The sequence below is a fragment of the Rana temporaria genome, chromosome 8 (assembly GCF_905171775.1).
Source record: "Rana temporaria chromosome 8, aRanTem1.1, whole genome shotgun sequence".
NCBI classification, from domain to species: Eukaryota; Metazoa; Chordata; class Amphibia; order Anura; family Ranidae; genus Rana; species Rana temporaria.
The window spans coordinates 121,333,662-121,356,194 of NC_053496.1; the positions used below are offsets into that span (position 1 = coordinate 121,333,662).

A 22,533-nucleotide genomic window follows, 5' to 3' on the forward strand; every position below is an offset into this window, starting at 1 on the left:
TTGAGCCTGTTGGGTTCTCTAACTTCCACTTTCCCAATGATCCAGGCAGTGGCACACTTGAGTATTCCAATTCTCATTCCTCAAGCAGGGGAGCGGAGTCTCCATGCATCAGCAGAATTGCATCTTCAAGGAAACAAAGGACTACATATGGTGGTGAACCTGAATAGGCATTGGCCAATTGTGCCTCTGGAGGCAGGGGTGGTCACATCAGACACAAGCCTTTGTGGTTGAGGAGTCTGTTACTGAGACTAGGCATCCTAGGGCTGATGGGGTTTCGATGCTCAGAGTGGTGTTGAATATAATGGAAACTAGGGCAGCCTTCCAGGTCTTGTTAGCGAAGACCTGCAAAATCACTGGAAGGGGAAGAAGTTCTCATGCGTTTGGACAACACAATGGTAGTGGAGTCCATTCAGAGGTGGGGGGATACGAAAAGCCATACTTTGCTTGCAGAGGTTCTTCGGATTCTCGGGTGGGCACAGCTTCACCTGACGGACTTAAGGGACTTAAGGGCATGTCATTTTTCAGGGAGAGCAGCTACCTGCTCCCAGATCTGCTCGGGCCGTCTAGGCAGCTCAAGCAGAAACTCTCATCTCCCCCTCCCTCCCTGCAATCTTCTGGGACATGTCACAGGTCCCAGAAGATTACCCGACAAATGGGGAGTCATTTTCCCTTTGGTGTCATGTGACTTGTTAGTGTTACAAGGTTTCAGGTGTGAATGGGGAGATGGTGTGTTAAATGTGTTGTTATCGCTCTCTCATACTGGTCACTGGAAGTTCAACATGGCACCTCATAGCAAATAACTCTGAGGATCTGAAAAAAAGAATAGTTGCTCTACATAAAGATGGCCTAGGCTATAAGAAGATTGCCAAGACCCTGAAACTGAGCTGCAGCACAGTGGCCAAGACCATACAGCGTTTTAACATGACAGGTTCCACTCAGAACAGGCCTCGCCATGGTGGACCAAAGAAGTTGAGTGTATGTGCTCAGCGTCATATCTAGAGGTTTTCTTTGGGAAATAGACGTATGAGTGCTGCCGGCATTGCTGCATAGGTTGAAGGGGTAGGAGGGTCAGCCTGTCAGTGCTCAGACCATACGCCGCACACTGCATCAAATTGATCTGCATGGCTGTCGTCCAAGTAGGAAACCTCTTCTTGTAAAGATGATGCACAAGAAAGCCCACAGTTTACTGAAGACAAGCAGACTAAGGACATGCATTACTGGAACCATGTCCTGTGGTCTGATGAGACCAAGATAAACTTATTGGATTCAGATGGTGTCAAGCGTGTGTGGCGGCAACCAGGTGAGAAGTACAAAGACAAGTGTGACAGTCAAGAATGGTGGTGAGAGTGTCATGGTCTGGGGCTGCATGAGTGCTCCCGGCACTGGGGAGCTACAGTTCATTATGGGAACCATGAATGCCAACATGTACTGTGACATACTGAAGCAAAGCATGATCCCCTCCCTTCAGAGACTGAGTCGCAGAGCAGTATTCCAAAATTACAACCCCAAACACACCTCCAAGATGACCACTGCCTTGCTAAAGAAGCTGAGGGTAAAGGCGATGGACTGGTCAAGCATGTCTCCAGACCTAAACCCTATTGAGCATCTCTGGGGCATCCTCAAATGGAAGGTGGAGGAGTGCAAGGTCTCTAAAAACATCCACCAGCTCCGTGATATCATGGAGGATTTAAAGAGGACTCCAGTGGCAACCTGTGAAGCTCTGGTGACCTCCATGCCCAAGAGGGTTAAGGCAGTGCTGAAAAATAATGGTGGCCTTGCTTTTGTTGCCAGCAGATTATACATTAATGGCTGTGTGTTGAGTTAGTTTGAAGGGACAGCAAATTGACATTGTTATACAAGCTGTGCACTCAATACTTTTCATTGTAGCAAAGTGTAATTTCTTCAGTGTTGTCACATGAAATTATTTACGAAAATGTGAGGGGTGTACTCACTTTTGTGAGATACTGTATGAGCTGGAGTTTGGCTTCAGTTTGTTACTGTATTTTAACCTGCTAGTCCATCTAACACTCCCCTCCCCTTAGACTGACAATACTACTGTCCAAAGGTGGCCATGTGCTCCTTCATCCAGAGTGGAAGCTCTCTAAAACAGGAGGTGTGTTACTGATCAGATCATCAGGTAAAAACCGAGGTGGGAAAAAAGCTTAAAAAAAATTATGTAGCCACCCCATCTAAAGATTGGTTAGCTGCAATATAATACATTTTTGATTTTGGGTTTAATACCGCTTTAGTATCTAACAACAATATATTGACATTTCATTTAATTTTTTTTTTATTATAGGCAGGTCCACCAGCTGGATTTGGAGGCATGAACCCACCACAAGCAGGCTATCCTTCTGCACCTGGCGGCGGCTACCCCGCTGCACCTGGCGGCGGCTACCCCTCTGCACCTGGCGGCGGCTACCCTTCTGCACCTGGCGGCGGCTACCCTTCTGCACCTGGCGGCGGCTACCCTTCTGCACCTGGCGGCGGCTACCCTTCTGCACCTGGCGGTGGCTACCCTTCTGCACCTGGTGGTTACCCCTCTGCACCTGGCGGCGGCTACCCCTCTGCACCTGGCAGCGGCTACCCCTCTGCACCTGGCGGCAGTTACCCCCCCGCAACTGATGGTGGCTATGGGGCACCACAGCAGCCTCAAGCACCAGGCTTTGGCATGTATCCTGCTCCAGGGGGTGGACCACAGCCTGGGATGCCCGGATTTGATACAGAATACCCAGGACAGCCATCACAAGCCCCAGGTCAGCCACCAGCAACATACCCTGGTCAGCAACCAACTCCAAGTTATCCACAGGCTCCAGCAGTTAATCCCTCTGTACCACAATACCCATCTCTGCCATCAGTGAGCCCTATTCCCCCACTTAAGGTATGTATTTTTTTAGTTTATTGTCAGCAGCAACCAATTTATTCTATGTGCCATCAACATACTATCACTGTTAAAAAAAAAAAAAAAAAAGCCTTTTATTTGTCCAGACCTTTGATTCAAAAAAGTGAAATTATAGTTTTGTTGATTTAAAAAACCCCCTTCAGGCTCGATAAATATCTTACAAGGATTTTACCAAATATTTATCCAATTCACTAGCTGCTTCTTTTATTTACTGTAGCTTGGTATGTCAGTGTTTTTTCCTGGAATTACCCTTAGTTTATTAGAAGAAATGCTACAACCCGGGCATGGATTGAAGTGGTTCTAAAGTCTCTCAAGGTTTTTTACCATAATACATTCTATGCATTGAGGTATAAAAACTTCTGCAACTAGTTTCCCCCCGCACCCCATTCCCCCCCCCCCCCCCAACAACACTTACCTGAGCCTGATCTTCTTTTTTTCTTATTATTCATTCTTTATTCTTTTTTCTGCATTCAGATATTTAACAATTCATTAAAAACAGGAAAAAGTTATTCCTTAATGCATCATAGTATTAGTAGAAATACAAAAAATGAGGCCACCTTAATTGGAATACTGAGGGGGAAAAAAAAAAAAAAGGGAGAAAAATAAATCACTTTCACTGGAGTAGGAGAAACACCCAGGCCAGGAAGTCTATATATTATTTTACCCGATTTTAATATTATTATTGTACTTTTTCTTATCCCTCCCCACTCTTTATTCCTCCCGGCTTAGTACTACTCCATTAATCTCTTTTCGTTGGTTTCGTAGAGCAATTCCCTCGCCCGGTTGTCTCCCCTCCCCCAGCTAGGTCTCAAGGCTACAACAACCATAACTCTACTGGATTATCACGCATGTGCCTTTTCAATCAGATATTATATTTTGGTTATTCTCCCTACTGCAATTCTTACCCTCTAGGGAGGAGCGCCCCTTTTCTCCAACCATGGCTTCCACATCTTCTCAAAGTCCTTAAGATTACCTCTTTTTATGTAGACTGCTCTCTCTTTACAAATCGTCTCATTTATTTCCCTGATCCATTCTCTTACTGCCGGGGGCGTTGTCGCCTGCCATCTCATGGCTATTAATTTTCTGGCTTGAAACAGACCTCTCAATATTACAACTGTAGTGATCTTCTTCTCCTCCCGTTCCTTCCTGTACCCCAATACACACAGTGTGGCCTCCATCTCCAGTGGTATTCCAAATGTGTCACTCAAGATATTAACCACTTGCCCACCAGGTAAATTCTGGCACTTCTCTCCTTCATGTGAAAATCACAATTTTTTTGCTAGAAAATTTATCAGAACCCCCAAACATTATATATTTTTTTTTAGCAGACATCCTAGGGAATAAAATGGCAGTCATTTCAATACTTTTTGTCACACCGTATTTGCGCAGCGGTCTTACAAGCGCACTTTTTTTGGATAAAAATCACTTTTTTGAATTAAAAAATAAGACAACAATACATTTTGCCCAATTTTTTTATATATTGTGAAAGATAATGTTACGCCGAGTAAAATGATACCCAACATGTCACGCTTAAAAATTGCGCCCGCTCGTGGCATGGCGTCAAACTTTTACCCTTAAAAATCTCGATAGGCGACGTTTAAAAAATTCTACAGGTTGCATTTTTTGAGTTGCAGAGTAGGTCTAGGGCTAGAATTATTGCTCTCGCTCTAACGATCGCGGCGATACCTCACTTGTGTGGTTTGAATACCGTTTTCATATGCGGGCGCTACTCGCGTATGCGTTTACTTCTGCGCGCGAGCTCGTCGGGACGGGGCGCTTTAAAAAAATTTTTTTTGGTTTTCTTATTTATTTTTATTTAGTTTTATAATTTTTTACACTGAAAAAAATAAAATAAAAAAAATTGATCACTTTTATTCCTATTACAAGGAATGTAAACATCCCTTGTAATAGAAAAAAGCATGACAGGTCCTCTTAAATATGAGATCTGGGGTCAAAAAGACCTCAGATCTCATAATTAGACTTGAATGCAAAAAAAAAAATAAAAAAAAAAAAATGTCATTTTTTCAAATGACAAAAAAAAAAATGTTTCTTTAAGAGGCTGGGCGGGACTGACGTTTTGACGTCACTTCCGCCCAGCAGAGCTATGAGGACGGGTGAAGGAGATTTCTCCTTCAGTCCCGTCCCCGCTCAGCTGCCGGACACATCGGATCCCCTCCGCCGCTACCGACGGCTCCGGTAAGCGGCGGAGAGCGCAGGAGAGCGGCGGGAGGGGGGGGGGCCCCTCTCCCGCCACCGATAACGGCGATCTCGCGGCGAATCCGCCGCGGAGACCGCCGTTATCGTGTACACCACCGCCCCCTGCAAAGATGAATATCTCGGTTGTGGCAGCAGCTGCTGCCGTTATCGAGATATTCAACTTTAAAAAGGAGGACGTCTTTTTGACATGGGGCGGTGGTCAAGAGGTTAAGCACTCCCTCCCGGTATCGAAACAGCTTTGGGCAGCGCCACACCATGTGTATTAAGTCTCCAGGCCCCTGGCATCTAGGACATTTATCATCTAGTCTTCTTCCGTACTTAAACAGGCGCTTGGGCTTGGGCTCTATTTATCAACATCAGGTGGGAGACTTTCTGCGGGGGTGAAACCGAAACCTTCGGTCCCATCTCCAAAATTCTCCTCCACTGCTCCTGTGTTATTTCCCCTATGTCCTCTTTCCATCTCTCTCTTACTTTAAGGAGGTTAGACCCTGTGTTGACCTTTTTGCTTATCTGTCCATATATTTCAGATATGAGACCTTTAGTTGGACCTACCTTAACTACATTTTGGAAGAGGGGCATTTTGTTCCACTCTAGAGTTTGTGTCCTAAATTGGGCTTCAAGGGCATGCCCTACCTGAATATAAGTAAAGAATGAGTGTAAATTCCTCTCTCAAATCCAGGAATTTCCTATACCTACCACCCTTATACAGTTGTCTTAGCCTTTTAATACCATGTATTTCCCATTGCCCAACCTTTCCTATCTGGAGGATTTCCTGCAAATTAATATTATTCCACAAAGGGGTATATTCAGTAAACCCAATGTATCCCATCAGTTTTTTAACAGTTTTCCACATTTTAGTTTAGTTTAGTATCATGTGCAGCTCCATTCAGTCATTGTATTTAATCTTTAGCATAGATTTTGGATCAAACAGTAAGCCAATGACATTCCCAAGGGATTGTGTGAGTTCTTGGAAAGCACGTCTGTAAACAGTATTGTTGCAATAATTTCAAAGAAGAAAATAATCGAGCAGCTAGAGAATTGAACAGTTTTATGTCTTGGCACTTTTCAACAAAAGTGGATTTTTGCTTTAAAACACAAAACGATCAGAGTTAAATCAGACTTTGCTCTCTGCCTATAAAACAGTAAGTAGCATTCATACAGATATTCCGTAGCAGCAGTATACCTTCTAGTTCTAGTCTTTTTTTTATTTTTTTATGTAAAGTGGAGAATGACTTCCTTTTTTTTTCTCGATTTTTGGCCTGACACTCTTGTCAGCCAGTTATTGATTGTTTGTGTCCCCATAACAGAGGTTTCTCCTCACTTCATGTCTCTGTGATCACACAGGAAGTACAATACATTTTCTTTGAAAGCGCCCAATTAGAAAAAAAAATAGCCACAGTTTTAACTGTTCTTTCTACCAGGAACTGCCTTTTTATTGCTGTCTGCATGAGAGAATGTACTAATTCCTGGTGATCAAAGGGCGAGTCTCTTCATTGGTGACATGGAATGTGGAGAATATTTCTTCTGTATATGGAGTAGATTCACTTGCTATTACCTGGTTTTCTATGTGTATAGATAAACAGGCAGTCATTTAATTTTTCTCCCATTTTTTTTTTTTTTATCTTTATTTAAGGAATGCAGATTTTACAAAAAGGCAAACATGTCAACCAACCATATCCAATAATAGGCAATGATAACTCGTCAAACAGGTCTATTTACATTAGTGGGGTAGCAATCAAAGTTCCATTACAACGTTATAGTAATACAAAAGACTGTGGTCTAAAGACTCCGCAACAGTACTATCCTGCAACCAGAACAGTAGAGGGAACCTCCTAGCCCGCAATATACATAGCAATATACATAGTTTTAACGGACAAGTGTAGACCATTGGGTAAGACCAATAGGGAGAAAGAAGACCACCTGGGGCGTAGAGCAAGCTTTTCCCTATTGATCAGGTACCGAGCCATTATACTTTAGAGGACTGAACCTAAACATTATACTTCATGTAGGTTGTGGCTCTCAGTCCTGAATTAGCAAGAGTGGTACCAAAGGATCACCTGAAACCGGGGGAATTTTATCATTTATAGGAAAAAAGAGTGGATGACACCTTTGGTGTCAATGGGGGAGACAAAAAAGGAAAGGAGGAAAATTAGAGGGAAAGTAAGAGGGGGAAATATGAGGTTCTGGCAAGGTCGACGACCCAAGACTCCAAATTATCCCAAAACAAGATACTCAGATGTAGGACTTATATTCGTCTGAGAATCGGAACAGATTCCAATGTGTCCAGCGGGTGTTGTGTTCCTCCTCCCTTTCCCCTAGGGCAGCTGTGAGATGTTCCATCCGCTGAATATCGCAAACCCTAACAAACCACTCCTTCCCTCCCATTGTAGCGCACAGCTTTGATAACATGGATAAAACAATTTCTGTTTTTGTTAGGCTGGAAAGGGTACCATTACCGATGCACCAAACTTTGATGCCCTCAGAGATGCAGAGGTGCTCAGGAAGGCCATGAAAGGATTTGGTAAGATGTTAAAATACATCATAAGTTTCTAGATTGTTCCATTCCCTTTACCTTATCTCTGCTACATTTCTTATTTTATTTTCCTGGTTGAATTACCCTGAGATAAACTATGTCTTGGATCGGCCAGTGTACTTGACTGAAATATAGTTGGCATTATCTCATGCAGTATTTTAGATCATATAAATAAAAGACCATGTGAGACCTCATGTTGGAGGTGACAGAGGGTGTAGAGAGAAGTTACAAGACACAATGGGGTTGATTTTACAAAAACTGGTGCACACAGAATCTAGTGTAGCTGTGCATAGTAACCAATCAGCTTCCAACTTCAGCTTGTTCAATTAACCTTTGACAATGAAACCTGGAAGCTGATTGGTTGCTATGCACAGCTTCAGCAGATTTAGTAAATCTCCCCAATAGCTGAGAGCCTTTCAACCTACTGACATCCACAAATAACTGAAGATACATTTTCACTTACTTAGCCATTATGTCCTCGATCAACGCTCCATATCTAAGCAGATACCAAGTAGCAAAAAGGAAGACACTTTGAGATAGCTGCACTTAGTTATAATATCAAAACACTTATAGCCAGAATTCTAATAAAACATCTAAAACCAAAATGTCACCATGTAATTATTTACATCATAGAAATAAGTCACAATATATATAAACTGCTTGATAAAGAGAAAAAAACAGTTCAGCCATGTGGTGGAGACCCAGTTATGTAGTTTTGGGAAATCACATGCAATAGGGTTGATTTGCTAAAACAGGAGAGTGCAAAATCTAGTGGTAGCCAATTGGCTTCTAATTTCAGCTTTTTTCAATTAAGCTTTGCCGAAAAAACTGGTTGGGGGCAAATGTAGAATAAAAAGAAAGTGCTATTGATTTTTAAGGCCCCATGATATTTGGGTAAATGTTTACCAAAGAAAAAGTTTCGCTAAAAATACACTAAAATCATTATTAACAGACACAGCAAATTTTACAAAATTCCTACTAAATATAAAAGCTTAACCTGTATTGAGTAAATAAATATATTTGTAAATTTTAAATTGCATCCCAATTGACAGGCAATCCCATTTATGTCAATTGGGATGCAACAGCTGCACAGACATAGCTGCTGTTCCAAATCTGACACTCGTGTGGATGTGGGTTCATGACCCCAAACACAGACAGTCTAAGCTCAGGGACATGCATGCGGACCTACATGGATGTAAAATTGTGAGCAACGGCTCTGTTTGTGCAGGTGCTACATCCCAAATGACATCAATGGGGCTGCCGGCACAGAGATGCACGGAACACCTGTGCATCCCTGTAAGGACCTGTGTAAACAAGGCCTTAGGCCCCTTTCACACAAGCACACCAATCTGATCTGCCTGTCCATCTTTTAGGCAGGCCCAATCGGACCACCCATTTTTCTCTATGGAGAGGCTGATGTAAGTGTGCATGTATCCGTTTACACCTCCCTGCATCCCTTCCAGTCCGGTTAATTCCGCTGAAAACATCCACCTAGCAGATCGGATCAGATGGTATCTGATGGAACTGGACAGGCGGTCCAGTTTCCATCCGAACCCCCATAGAGAATAGCTGGCTGTTTCTACGTCATCTGTCTGCTCAGTGGGGATCAGCAGACAGAGTCCGCTCCATGTAAAAGGTATCTTATCAGGATCGGCCGGTCCATTAGAGTTTTTTTTTCAAGCCACATGATTAGAGCATGAGGCTCTAATTGGCTTGGAAAAGGTTGGGCTCGGGGCACAGAGCATTGCACCCCGAACACACCCACTTGTGACAATAGCAAATTAATATTCGCTATTGTCTTCCGGGTTCTGCCGAGGAGGGGTGAGAGTGGGGGAAGACAGTCACCGTGGAGAATTGGGGGCGGGATCATCACTGTGCAGGCAGACCGCGCGGGGGTGATTTGCCGTCCCCCAAAAAAAGTCTCTGTGTCTCAATATTTTGTTTTCCTATTTTTATTTATTTGTTTACGTTTTCCTTTTATTTATTTTTTGTGTGTGTGTGGGGAGGGGGGGGGGGTCTTTAGTGAGATATTAGAGGTCTAATCAGACACCCATATCTTTTTGAGACAGAAAGACCTTTTCCCTGCAGCAATTTCCTCATTCATTCATAAAATGACGGTCTGATACATAGTAACTCTCGCAGTTACTATATATCAGCTGTCGGTGGGACATCTAGGAGTGATCTGCGTGCCTGTGGCCACTCTACTACAGGGGGAGCTTGGTAAGCACATGTTTACCAAGACCCAACTTCACCCCAACCCGCACCGCTCCTCAGCCTGACAGATCGTGGAGATCAGTGCAGGGAGAAGCTGTAGGCGGAGGAAGGGAAGGAGGGATGTTGCTCGGTGCGGCCATGGAACAGGGTTGTGTGGGCAGTATGGGGGTGATCTGAGTGATGATGGGCACATCTGGATCCCCCCAAGCCCCATGCAGCACCTGAGGCCGGCGGGATTGGAAGAGGAGGGATGCTGGCTAATGATGGTAGCTGCAGGGGATGGGGTTTGCTGGGGGGTCGGATTGGGTGTGGGGGGGGGGGGTGTAATCAATGCTGGTGAAGAAGGGGGATAAAGGGGCTAGTAAAGGAGAGTGGGTGGAGTAGTTTTAGGTGAAAAGTTAGTGTCTACGGACTTGGTCACCTGCGGGCACTTCTGTAGGTCTGTATGGCTTATGGACCTGGCAGTGAAAGGGTTAAAGCAGGTTAGGTTATAAAAAAAAAAAATATTCCAAGCTTTGAACATCTCATGGAGCAGTGAAGGGGGCTGAATATAAATGCACTTTTCAAATATTTATTTGTAAAAAAATTGGAAAATCATTTTATAATTTTCCCTCCACTTCACAATTATGTGCCACTTTGTGTTGTGTAAATAAAAGACATTTATGTTTTTGGTTGTAACATGACAAAATGCGGAAAATGTCAAGGGGTATGAATACTTTTTCAAGGCACTGTACAGTACAAACTGAGCATAGTTCATTGTCATGTCACATTAACTGATGTCTAATCAAACCCTTGGCATGTTAGGAACCGATGAGAAGGCCATCATTGAATGTCTGGGAAGCCGGTCAAGCAAACAGAGGCAACAGATCAGCTTGTCCTTCAAAACTGCCTATGGAAAGGTAATTCTGGAGTTAGTCTTGACTCTGTACATCTATATTGCAGTAACTGTTCTATAAAATTGTAAGCTATGCAATGGTAACTTTAGGCTGGTGTTCACGGAGTCCAATGTTAAAAGCTGTATGTTGTATTAAAAATCTGAAATAATACTGCTGCTGTCATATTTCCCATCAGATGCATGGTTTTTACCTCACTACACTCCCCTGCAAAGGCCCAACATCCACATATGGGCCTCGCCCTTTATTTTTAGGGCACATTACATGTGTGGTGTTTACCACCCCTCTAAAAAGTGATATGCAGTGGATTGCTTTTCAGATGCATTTAACAGGTAGCTTGCATGCAATGCTGCCTCCTGAAGGTTTGTCTTCACCAGCGAGAGCTTGCTGCCCGATTACAAAACGGTGCACATTACTTTGCGGTTGCAGTGGGTTCCCAATCACTTGAATGGGTTGTGTTTGGTGGTGGTACCACTTGCCAAACACAACAGGTTATATCAAAATGTTTAACTAGGTTATGGATCCACATGACTATGGAATAAATCCAAGTTGGATAAGCAAATTTTTTAGTGCCTTTTGCTACAATTGCATGATTCAATATATATGTTCCTTGGTTTAATTCCTAATAAGGTATATAGTTAGGGTTGCCACCTCATCCCTTTAAAACAGAACACATATGAATTACACAGGTTCTGAGGCTAATTTAATTTAGATAAGGCTCCACTTGAGTTCAATTACCACCTTAATCAGCCACAGAACCTGTGTAATTCATGTGTTCTGTTTTAAAGGGATGAGGTGGCAACCCTATATATAGTTGGTCACACCATTAATCCAAATACCACAAATTAATAAATAAACCCTGCACAGGGAGCTCTTGGATAGACACATTCAATTCCACCTGTTAACTATTAGAAGTGAGACAACATTTTGCGAATCCACTCCAAAGAACCAGGATAAAATCATTTACATAGATTTTTACAAAGAAGCAATATTGCACAGTATCCTATTGTATTTAACATCCACTTAAAGTGAAACTTCACCCAAAAAGGGAAGTTCTGCATTTCTACGGGGATGGCCCCTTCCTGTTCCAACAAGTTCATGAATGTAAAGGCAGGTGTCCCAATACTTTTGAAAATATAGGGTATAATATATATATACAATATATACAGTGGGTCCGGGAAGTATTCAGAACCCCTTAAGTTTTTCACTCTTTGTTATATTGCAGCCATTTGCTAAAATCATTTAAGTTCATTTTTTTTCTCATTAATGTACACACAGCACCCCATTTTGACAGAAAAACACAGAATTGTTGACATTTTTGCTAATTTATTCAAAAAGAAAAACTGAAATATCTCATGGTCCTAGGTATTCAGACCCTTTGCTGTGGCACTCATATATTTAACTCAGGTGCTGTCCATTTCTTCTGATCATCCTTGAGATGGTTCTACACCTTCATTTGAGTCCAGCTGTGTTTGATGATACTGATTGGACTTGATTAGGAAAGCCACACACCTGTCTATATAAGACCTGACGGCTCACAATGTCAGAGCAAATGAGAATCATGAGGTCAAAGGAACTGCCTGAAGAGACAGGATTGTGGCAAGGCACAGATCTGGCCAAGGTTACAAAAAAATTCTGCTGCACTTAAGGTTCCTAAGAGCACAGTGGCCTCCATAATCCTTAAATGGAAGATGTTTGGGATGACCAGAACCCTTCCTAGAGCTGGCCGTCCGTCTAAACTGAGCTATCGGGGGAGAAGGGCCTTGGTGAGAGAGGTAAAGAAGAACCCAAAGATCAATGTAGCTGAGCTCCAGAGATGCAGTTGGGAGATAGGAGAAAGTTGTAGAAGGTCAACCATCACTGCAGCCCTCCACCAGTCGGGGGTTTATGGCAGAGTGGCCGACGGTGCTCAGTGCAAGACACACGAAAGCCCGCATGGAGTTTGCTAAAAAACACCTGAAAGACTCCAAGATGGTGAGAAATAAGATTCTCTGGTCTGATGGGACCAAGATAGAACTTTTTGGCCTCAATTCTAAGCGGTATGTGTGGAGAAAACCAGGTACTGCTCATCACCTGTCTAATACAGTCCCAACAGTGAAGCATGGTGGTGGCATGGTGGTGGCAGCATCATGCTGTGGGGGTGTTTTTCAGCTGCAGGGACAGGACGACTGGTTGCAATCGAGGGAAAGATGAATGCGCCCAAGTACAGTGATATCCTGGACGAAAAACATTCTCCAGAGTGCTCAGGACCTTAGACTGGCCAGAGTGCTCAGGACCTCAGACTGGGCCGAAGGTTTACCTTCCAACAAGACAATGTGGTTGATTTACTAAAGGCAAATCCACTCTGCATTACAAGTGCACTGCAAGTGCACATGAAAGTGTGATCACTGTAAATATAACGGGAAGATCTGAAATCAGGGGAAGCTCTGCTGATTTTATCATCCAATCATGTACAAGCAAACATGCTGTTTTTTTTTTACTTCTTTGCATGTCCCCCTCGGATCTACATCAACTGCACTTTCAAGTGCACTTGCAGTGCACTTGTAGTGCAGAGTGGATTTGCCTTTAGTAAATAAACCCCAATGACTCTAAGCACACAGCTAAAATAATGAAGAAGTGGCTTCACAACAACTCCATGACTGTTCTTGAATGGCCCAGCTAGAGCCCTGACTTAAACATTTTGCCGCGTTGCGCTTAGAAGCATTTTAAAAAAATGGCCAAAAACTAAAAACGCCTATAAACTAAACGTTTAGTCGCGTTTTGGCATCTGAAACGTGGAAATCTTCTGCGTCTGAACCCATTTTTTTGCTCTCAAAGAAACGCAACTGCCTAAAAACGGCAATAAACGAGACTGTGTACATGATCACATAGGATAACATTGAATGAGTTCAGGGGAAGTTGAAAAAGCATCCAACTGCCTCTGAACTTACGTTTAGCAGCGTCCCGTGTACATGGGGCTTTAAGTGCATAATGACAGATGAAAAAAAAGTTAAGTGAAGTAATGTTTGGACACAAGAAATGTGATGGTTTAGAATAGATGGATAGCCACCTGGTGCACCTCCACCGTGATAAAACAGGATGTAAGCTTACCATATCTCTAGACTCAGCGGTATAGGAGTCTAGACAGGCATTTAAATAATGATCCAGCACTCAAAGGGAATCACTCAGTGGTTAGACCGGAAAGGAAGGTATCATGGCTGGCCAAACAAACCCCCGGTGTTCCTCAGAAGTGCCTAAAAAGGAAGAAAAAAGGGGTCCACATAGTGTAAAACTATTTTATTTTGAGAAAAGGTTGCTAAACTCTTACAGCAATCCATTGAATAGTTAGCGGTTAAAATGGTAGTTCCCAGGATAAAAATGACTTGTATACAAGCTCCATTGGCGTGGTTAGTTCAGACATAGACTGCATAGAAGCATTTGACTCCCCAAATTATCACAGATTTGTTGTACTGGTTTGTCAACAAAGGGGTGGTCGCTCAGTGGGGCAATATTATTTTGTAAAGGAAAAGTAACTGCATAAATTCATAGTTTTCAGAGGTATTAAAATTTTCCTGTAAACTGTATTACATTTTTGTTGATAGGATTTGATAAAGGACTTGAAGTCTGAGCTCTCTGGAAACTTTGAAAAGACAATCCTGGCTATGATGAAAGCACCAGCTTTATATGATGCATATGAGCTTTATGAAGCAATAAAAGTAAGTTGCAATCTCTGTCCTGTGAAATATAGCAGGAGTTCAGTGCACAGGATTGGTCACTATTTTTTATTTTATTTTTTTCCACCAGGGTGCTGGTACAGACGAGGAATGTCTAATTGAAATTCTTGCATCTCGGTCAAATGAGCAGATACATGAAATCAACCGTGTATACAAAACAGGTGAGTGATTATCGTATAAATACATTTATTACATTAATTATCATTATCAGTGCTTTGCTCTTTATGAACACTGTGCCCATCTAAACAGATGTGATATACTTACTTTTCTAGCAGCCATTTCTTCAGATTCCACTTCTGGGTATAATCACACATTTGCAAAAGCAATAGATGGGTGGTGCAATCAGACTGTTGGGGAGGATGACAAGATGAATGAGGTGAAATAGGTAGTCCCACAACCCCCCAGGGCTATCAGATGGCCAGGAGAAAGCCTATTAAACAATACCAGATAAAAAAAAAAAAATCAGAGTCTGGTGCAAGGAATATCCTGAAACGATCATGTCACTACATAAGATCACTTGCATGGTGGTGGGGAGAGCAAGGATCCAGCCCCCATGGCTTTAGCTGTACGGGGATCGCTATGGCAGAGAAACAACTGGTGTCAGAGTGGGGAGAGCTGTCAGCGGTGTTGCAAAATCCTGAATGGTGGCCGTACAGCAAGGTGGTGCTGCATTCTGATATTGCACACACTGTGGAGAGGTCTGGGGAGGTTTTTCTGGGTAGCCAAGAGGGGGGGATGTTTGCTAGGAGATGCTTGAGCATGAAGATCACCTCCGAAACGCATTGCCTAGCCGTCATCCCCCTATTGACTATCCAGAAGACGTTCCCCAGACTTCTTCACAGCATGCATGCTGTCCTGCAGCCCTGCACTGCTTAGTGGTCACCATCCAGGATTTTTCCAATCCACTAACAGCTCTGCCACCAGGGGCTTCTATGCCACAGCTATCTCTGTACAGCTAGTACTATGGGCTGGATCCTTGCTCTCCCCTCCACCCTATAACTGATCTTATGTAGTGCCAATACTCCTGATCATTTTTATAGGATATTCCTTGTGCCAGGCTCTGCATATTTGTTTTGCCAAAGTTTCTGGGTTCCTTTGCTGTGGTTCATCTTGTCCTGCAATGACGTATGAGCCAGTGAGATCAATATACAACATGCAGCAGGGGGATCAAGTATTCGCACATTTAGAAATGTTGAATACCTGCAGGGGAGTCTGAACACAGGGACTGCCAGAAAAGTAAGTATAGAGCATCTTTTCCAGGCAGGCTTCAATTCTGTATCAACCTTGTAGTGACAGGGTCCTTTTAAAGCCTGGCCCTTTATAAATGAGGACAGCAGAAGGCTAATGGCATGTTTCATCTGAATCTCATATATTCTCAGTTTGAATGAGGGTTTTATATGACAATTTACTTTTTTATTTTTTGTGCGTTTCTTCTTTAGAGTTTAAGAAGACCCTGGAGCAAGCATTGAAGAGTGATACTTCTGGCCACTTTGAGCGGCTACTTGTTTCACTGTGTCAGGTAATTTTACAATTTGCTTATTGACAGAGAAAATCTAGAAATGGTATTTATCTCTTGCTAAAATGACATGTCATCCACCCTAGAATAGCAGAGCTGACTACTTTATATCCTGTATCATATCAGCACTGGTGACTGGTTGTACTGAGTCCATAAAATCATTGGCTCAGCTATAATTGTGGGCCTTTGTGGTTTTTAGCATAGTGTTTAAAGTCCTGAACCATGGTGCCTAACGCTTACATGTAGCTTTTGGTAACATTTTGATCAATGAGATGAACAGTGGCAGCCCATCCCATGCCGGAGAGCTGCCCCCTCTATCCACGGCCACTACCCTCATGGTCTATCCATGGTTGCTATTTTAACAGGACACCGCCACCCCCTATTCATGCGTCTGGCCCCTTTCAGGACGCCAGGCACGGGAATTACAGCGGGGGGGGGGGGGTTTAAGCACCTGATTAGACTCTAATAGGCTTTAAAAATAGGGTGGGCTTGTGGCGCAGAGGAGCTCACCTAGGTGTTACAACAGCAAATGAATATTCGCTATTGAAATGCTGATCCTCAATCCGGCCAATCAGAAGCAGGTCTGAGACCTGTTTTCCGATTGGCCTAAAAGAGAAGAGTCCCAATTGGCTGACGAGGAGAAGGGAGGAAACGTAAGCCGCCGTAATGCCCATGGAGAGAAGGGAAGCCGCCTGTGAAGCCCAGGAGAAGCGCTGCCCACCATAGATGGGGTAAGTGCACCAGACCCGACCAGGATGGGGGGGGTTTGGTACTGGTTGCAGCCCCCCCAAAAAAAATTACCACCGGCCGCCACTGGAAATGCATACTAAAATAATGTCTGGTGATCTCTGGATGTCTGTCTAGCCAGCCATCTACAATATGAAAAAAACAAAAGAACAAAAGCTGGACAGCCGCACTCCAAAATTTTCTTTAAAAGAGATGTCTTTATTTTCAACTGTGCATACAGTCACTGCAAGCCCACAAAAATCAGTATGGCCAACGTTTCGCACTGGCGTCAGTGCTTAGTCATGGCTTAAGCCATGACTAAGCACTGACGCCAGTGCGAAACGTTGGCCATACTGATTTTTGTGGGCTTGCAGTGACTGTATGCACAGTTGAAAATAAAGACATCTCTTTTAAAGAAAATTTTGGAGTGCGGCTGTCCAGCTTTTGTTCTTTTGTTTTTTTGCTATTACCGCATTGCCAGCACCCTGGTGGTTCAACAACCCCTGATCATCACGAGGCTCACCTGGAGCGGTGAGAATTCTGTCTGTGTGCCATCTACAATATGCATTTCTGACTTTGCGGATTCCCTGTGTTACTGGAGAGGGGCCACTCTATTACCCCTCGTCGGTAAGAATATAGACCTTAGAGGGCAGATGCAGCCTGCACCATCACTTTTAACTCCTAATTCAGACATAAGCACTAAATACATGGCTCAGGAAAGACCTCTTGTTTGTTCATACGCTGAAGACGACAGTGAGATAATTATTTGATATGATGGAAATAGTCAAATGTGAGCCTGTAATTCAATATCTAGGGAAGCTATACACAGGGATTTCATTGTTCAAAATTATAATCGTCCCCTTGTCAGGCAACCATATAATTAATATTGGAAAACAAGAAAAAAAGGGGGGCTATGCAGCAGCATATGTGGGACTTTGAGTGAAGCACATAAATGTGCCGCCATCCTGGGTACAATAATGTATATAGAAAAGGGAGATTGGGACTTTAAATGAGGTTCAAGACAGTGTGGGTGTGTCGAAGGAATACAAGTTTAATAAAATGAAAATGTGTGGTACATTCACTGAATCACAGGGGTTGAGCATGGAAACATGATTGTAGTGGACAATAAAGATACATATTAATATCAACAAGGAAACTCATGACATATGGCTTAACATATGAAACATGGACATCAGGGATAAACAATGTCATCAATAGTTGATACAAAACAATATGAAGGACAATAAACAACTTCCTGTGAGTAGGAGGTAAGACACATATACTTCCTTAAAGTGACAGGGTGCGATTTAAAAGGGGCATGAGTTGTAGATAATGGTAGCGGGTAGGTCAGATGTGGAATGGGTAAGCATCCTTGAATGGCCCGACGCGTTTCGTGCGTATGCACTCATCAGGGGCTGATGCATCCAAATCTGAGAAAATTGGATAGTATTATAATCTACAAATCACTTAAAGAATGACATAAAAAGCATATAAAAAACATTCCTGCACTAGCATACCTAGTGAGATGGTGTAGAGGGTGGGAATATGCGGGAACTGAGCCATAGCCAGAAGGAGGATGTCAGGCCCGGAAACTGGGGTGACTGCGCCAAATGTAGCCGACACACAGGGCTGGAAAACCTGGGGTGGTTGGTGGCCAATGGGGCAATTAATTAAGTATGAAGCCAGGATAGTCACAAATGGGAGGCTGCCAGGGAGTCTGTGTATGACATAGAAAAATAAAAATATATTAAATAATTAGTAATCCTAACAGGATAAAGGGCATCGACCAGATTGCAGTCGTGTGGTAGCAAACAAAATCCAAAAATTATATCAGGGAATTACCTGGATGTGAAATATCCAAGTGCACAGGGAGTCCCATGGTGGTATGGCAGCGTCCATAGGTGTGGATAAGGCTGTGTGAGGCAGCCTATAAATACCCCCTGGTCCCTGCGTGCGGCTAAGCAAAGGCGCACACCGACGTCACGCTGGCCAGACGCAAGCTAGGAGGGTCTCCCAGTGGGGCGGGGCTCCGCTCCAAAAGGAGGTGATCCCCCATGGGCTGGAGTGGCCAGATGAAAGTGCCGTAAACAGCGTCATGAATGACGTCAGACGTTGGTCACGAGGGCGTGACGTTGATGCGCTGTGGACGCCACCCAGGGCTCCAGGGAACTCCCCGTCTGGGGGGCGGGGAGGGGGGGCTGGAAGGAGGGCGTGCAGAGCGCATCACAGCTTCCGGGTGATAGACAAACATTAAAGGCTAGCGGTAACAGCTATGCAGCAAATCCAACCGGAATAAAAAACGCACAGCTGACATAGGTCTCATGGACAAGGTGGACATGTCTGAATGAGAGCAGGTCCCCAATAGTGGTAAATGGCCACAAATGGGAACGTAGAAACACCACGTAGGTGGCAGGGGAGCACTGCCAGGTAAGTCAAGAACCTCCATCCCTAGTGGACTACAAGAAAAAAAGGGGGGCTATGCAGCAGCATATGTGGGACTTTGAGTGAAGCACATAAATGTGCCTCCATCCCGGGTACAATAATGTATATAGAAAAGGGAGATTGGGACTTTAAATGAGGTTCAAGACAGTGTGTTGTCCACTACAATCATGTTTCCATGCTCAACCCCTGTGAGGCTGGGTTCACACTACTGCACTACTTTCATCCTACTTTGCTCTGTGTTCAATGTTTCCCTATGAGAGCGTCTTGTAGCGTCCTACACAAGTCGGTCCGACTTTGAAAATGCTCCCTGTACTACTTTTGGTCCTACATTGATCCTACTTCAGGCCCATTGAATATCATTGAAGTCGGACCAAAGTAGTATCCTGTTCATGAAAGTAGGATGGATGTAGGACCAATGTAGGATAAATGTAGGACCAATGTAGCAGAGCAAAGTAGGATGAAAGTAGTGTAGTAGTGTGAACCCAGCCTGATTCAGTGAATGTACCACACATTTTCATTTTATTAAACTTGTATTCCTTCGACACACCCACACTGTCTTGAACCTCATTTAAAGTCCCAATCTCCCTTTTCTATATACATTATAATTAATATTGAGTTGAACTAGAAGCATTAAACAATATTATCTTTTTTGTGTAAAATACCAATCCCCCCCCCCCCCCCAATTCTCCTTGTAATGGAAATGAACAAAGACAGACATGTTTGAAGTTCAGCCTGTGTGACATGATCCATGGTTCCCTCCATAGATACATAAGTAAGGGAATAAGTGTAGCCACCCAGGGACAGAATTTGTGCTATCAGCAGGACTATTGGATGAATATAAAGGAAAATAGACAAAAAAAATGAATGCAGCCACTATCTAAGAACTGGTAATCTGCAAAATATTACATTTTATTTTTTTATATAGTTATAATATCAAGTTGTGTTTTTTTTGTTTTTTTCAAATTGGGAACTTACTTATTTCTTTACAGGGCAACAGAGATGAGAGCTCTAATGTAGACATGTCCCTGGTCCAACGCGATGTACAGGTGAGCATCATACAACACAAGTAATATCCCCCCAAATATATAAAAACCAACAACATGAAAAGCTAGTTATATACTGCATCACATCTGTACTACAAGCAAGGCTGTTTTGGCCTGAGTATCCCCTGTCTACGCTAGGTTTGCTGCTGCCATTCAGTAGATCTTTAGAAGCGCTTTGATCTAGACATTTTAGCAATTTTTGTTGAACCAATGCCTCAAAGTAACCTACCTACAATAGACCAAACGGCACATAGAGAACCCTGAAAACTTCTGAAACTAAAATATTTGGCAGGCTGAGATGCACAGCGCAGACCTCTAGTGTAGTAGTAAAATCCACAAAGGTGATATAAAAAGCACATGTAGTACAAAGGAAAGAAAGCCCACTTCATTGCTCAGCAATCCCAGGAAGGCTGGGTGGATGCACAACCATAGCGTCCGGACTACTGTGGAGCCAGCTAACGGATGAAGAGCTACACAGGATGCCTGGCTTCTTGGCTATCTCGCACCCAAAGAATGACACTCAATGGATGATGGTGCACTCATAAGTATAAGGTCACCGGACTCCTTTCGTGAACTCCTACCCTTTCTCAGCCTGAACTAAAGAAGAGGAGTTGTTCTGAAAAAGCATACTGCGACCCTGCACTTTTGAGTGGACCATCATCCTTTGAGTGCTGTAGCGGAGAAGCCAAGTATCCTGTGTAGCTCTTCACCTGTTAGCTGGCCCCACAGCAGTCCGAACGCTTTGGCTACTCCTCCATCCACCCTTAATGGGATTGCTGTATGATGCATTGGGCTTTCTTACTTTGGACTAGATGTGCTTTTTATATCACCTTTGTTGGGTATATACTATTTCATTGTTTCAATAAAGCCTTGAATTTTACTACTACATTAGAGGTATGTCTTCCCCTTGCCCTGATTTGTGTTTTTGGTGCTTCGTGTCTAGTTGCTCTTTGTCTCGTGTTTGGGCTTCCCGCTCATGTAGTTTTTATATTGTTTTTTATATTTATTTATACTGTGTCTCTTTTTTTTTTATACATTTTACCTATTTAACCACTTCCCGCCCAACAACATCATAGGACGTTGTCGACTTTGAGTTGGGATATCTGAATGATGCCTGCAGCTACAGGAATCGTTCAGATATCTTCTTTTTAGAGCCGGCGATTCCCTGCACTGTAAGAACAATCATTCGGAAATCCATGCTTCTCTCGGCTTGCTCGTACGATCGCCGAGAGGGAGAAGGAATCGGTCCATACTGGAAGTTTACCATAGAGAATCTGGCAGGCCAGATTGCCCCCGGATGTCTTTTTGATGTTTCAAAGGACGGGCGCAATGTTGAGGCATCATGGCTGGCCTCTGCATTTGAAAAAATGCATCGGTTGGGAAGCCAGGGATCCCAGATCTTGCTGTAAAGAGGCCCTGTCATGCACTATTCCTATTACAAACTGTTTACATTCCTTGTAATAGGAGTAAAAGTGATAAAAAGAAAAAGTGTCAAAATAGAAAAATAATAGTAAAATAAAAAGCAACAAAAAAAATTGAACGCGCCCCCGTTCTCGCGTGCAGAAGCGAACGCATTTATAGGTCGCGCCCACATATGTAAACGACATTCAAACCACACATGTGAGGCATTGTCGCGAATGTTAGAGCGAGAGCAATAATTCTAGCACTAGACCTGCTCTGTAACTCTCAACTGGTAACCTGTAAAAATGTTTAACGCGTCGCCTATGGAGATTTTTAAGTACCAAAGTTTGGCGCCATTCCAATTTCAATGCGTGACATGTTAGGTTTCTATTTATTCAGCGTAGCATCCTCTTTTAAATTATGCGAAAAAATTGGGCTAAATTAAAAAAAAAAATTGTAATGCATGAAACCATTTTTTCTTCCAAAAAAAAAACGTGTTTGAAAAATGACTGCTTAAATATAGTGCGGGATGAACAACCACCATTTTATTCCCTAGGGTCTCTAATCAAAAAAACATATAGAATGTTTGGGGGTTCTGAGTAATTTTCTAGCAAAAAAATTATGTTTTTTTCATGAAGGAGCTATGTATCAGAATTGGCATGGGTAGCAAGTGGTTAATGGTACTTGCGTTTAGGCCCCCCCATACGTTCAGGGACTAATGTATGGGACGCCATAGCATGCTAATTGAGAATACCACTCATTACAACGTTTAGCTTTGTGCAGCCACAGTTTCAGCCTACCATAGACTGACATGCTCCATGCAGCAGGGCTGTGCACCTGTGCCTCCTTAGGTGCATTAAAATGCTGGGATTGGATGCACATGGGCTAGACATCCTGTGTGCAAGGGGCCTTAAAAACATGACCACATCCTAC

At 43.2% G+C, this 22,533-nt stretch overlaps 1 protein-coding gene across 1 annotated transcript in view; it reads left to right on the forward strand.

The window, feature by feature from the left end:
• ANXA11 (annexin A11) overlaps nucleotides 1-22,533 on the forward strand; it is an 88,917-nt gene that overhangs the window by 49,795 nt on the left and 16,589 nt on the right. The window contains exons 4-10 of the mRNA XM_040320622.1: nucleotides 2,300-2,881; nucleotides 7,556-7,640; nucleotides 10,671-10,765; nucleotides 14,341-14,454; nucleotides 14,543-14,633; nucleotides 15,912-15,991; nucleotides 20,146-20,202. Of these exons, the coding sequence (XP_040176556.1) occupies nucleotides 2,300-2,881; nucleotides 7,556-7,640; nucleotides 10,671-10,765; nucleotides 14,341-14,454; nucleotides 14,543-14,633; nucleotides 15,912-15,991; nucleotides 20,146-20,202 (1,104 nt within the window). The remainder of the gene's footprint in view (nucleotides 1-2,299; nucleotides 2,882-7,555; nucleotides 7,641-10,670; nucleotides 10,766-14,340; nucleotides 14,455-14,542; nucleotides 14,634-15,911; nucleotides 15,992-20,145; nucleotides 20,203-22,533) is intronic.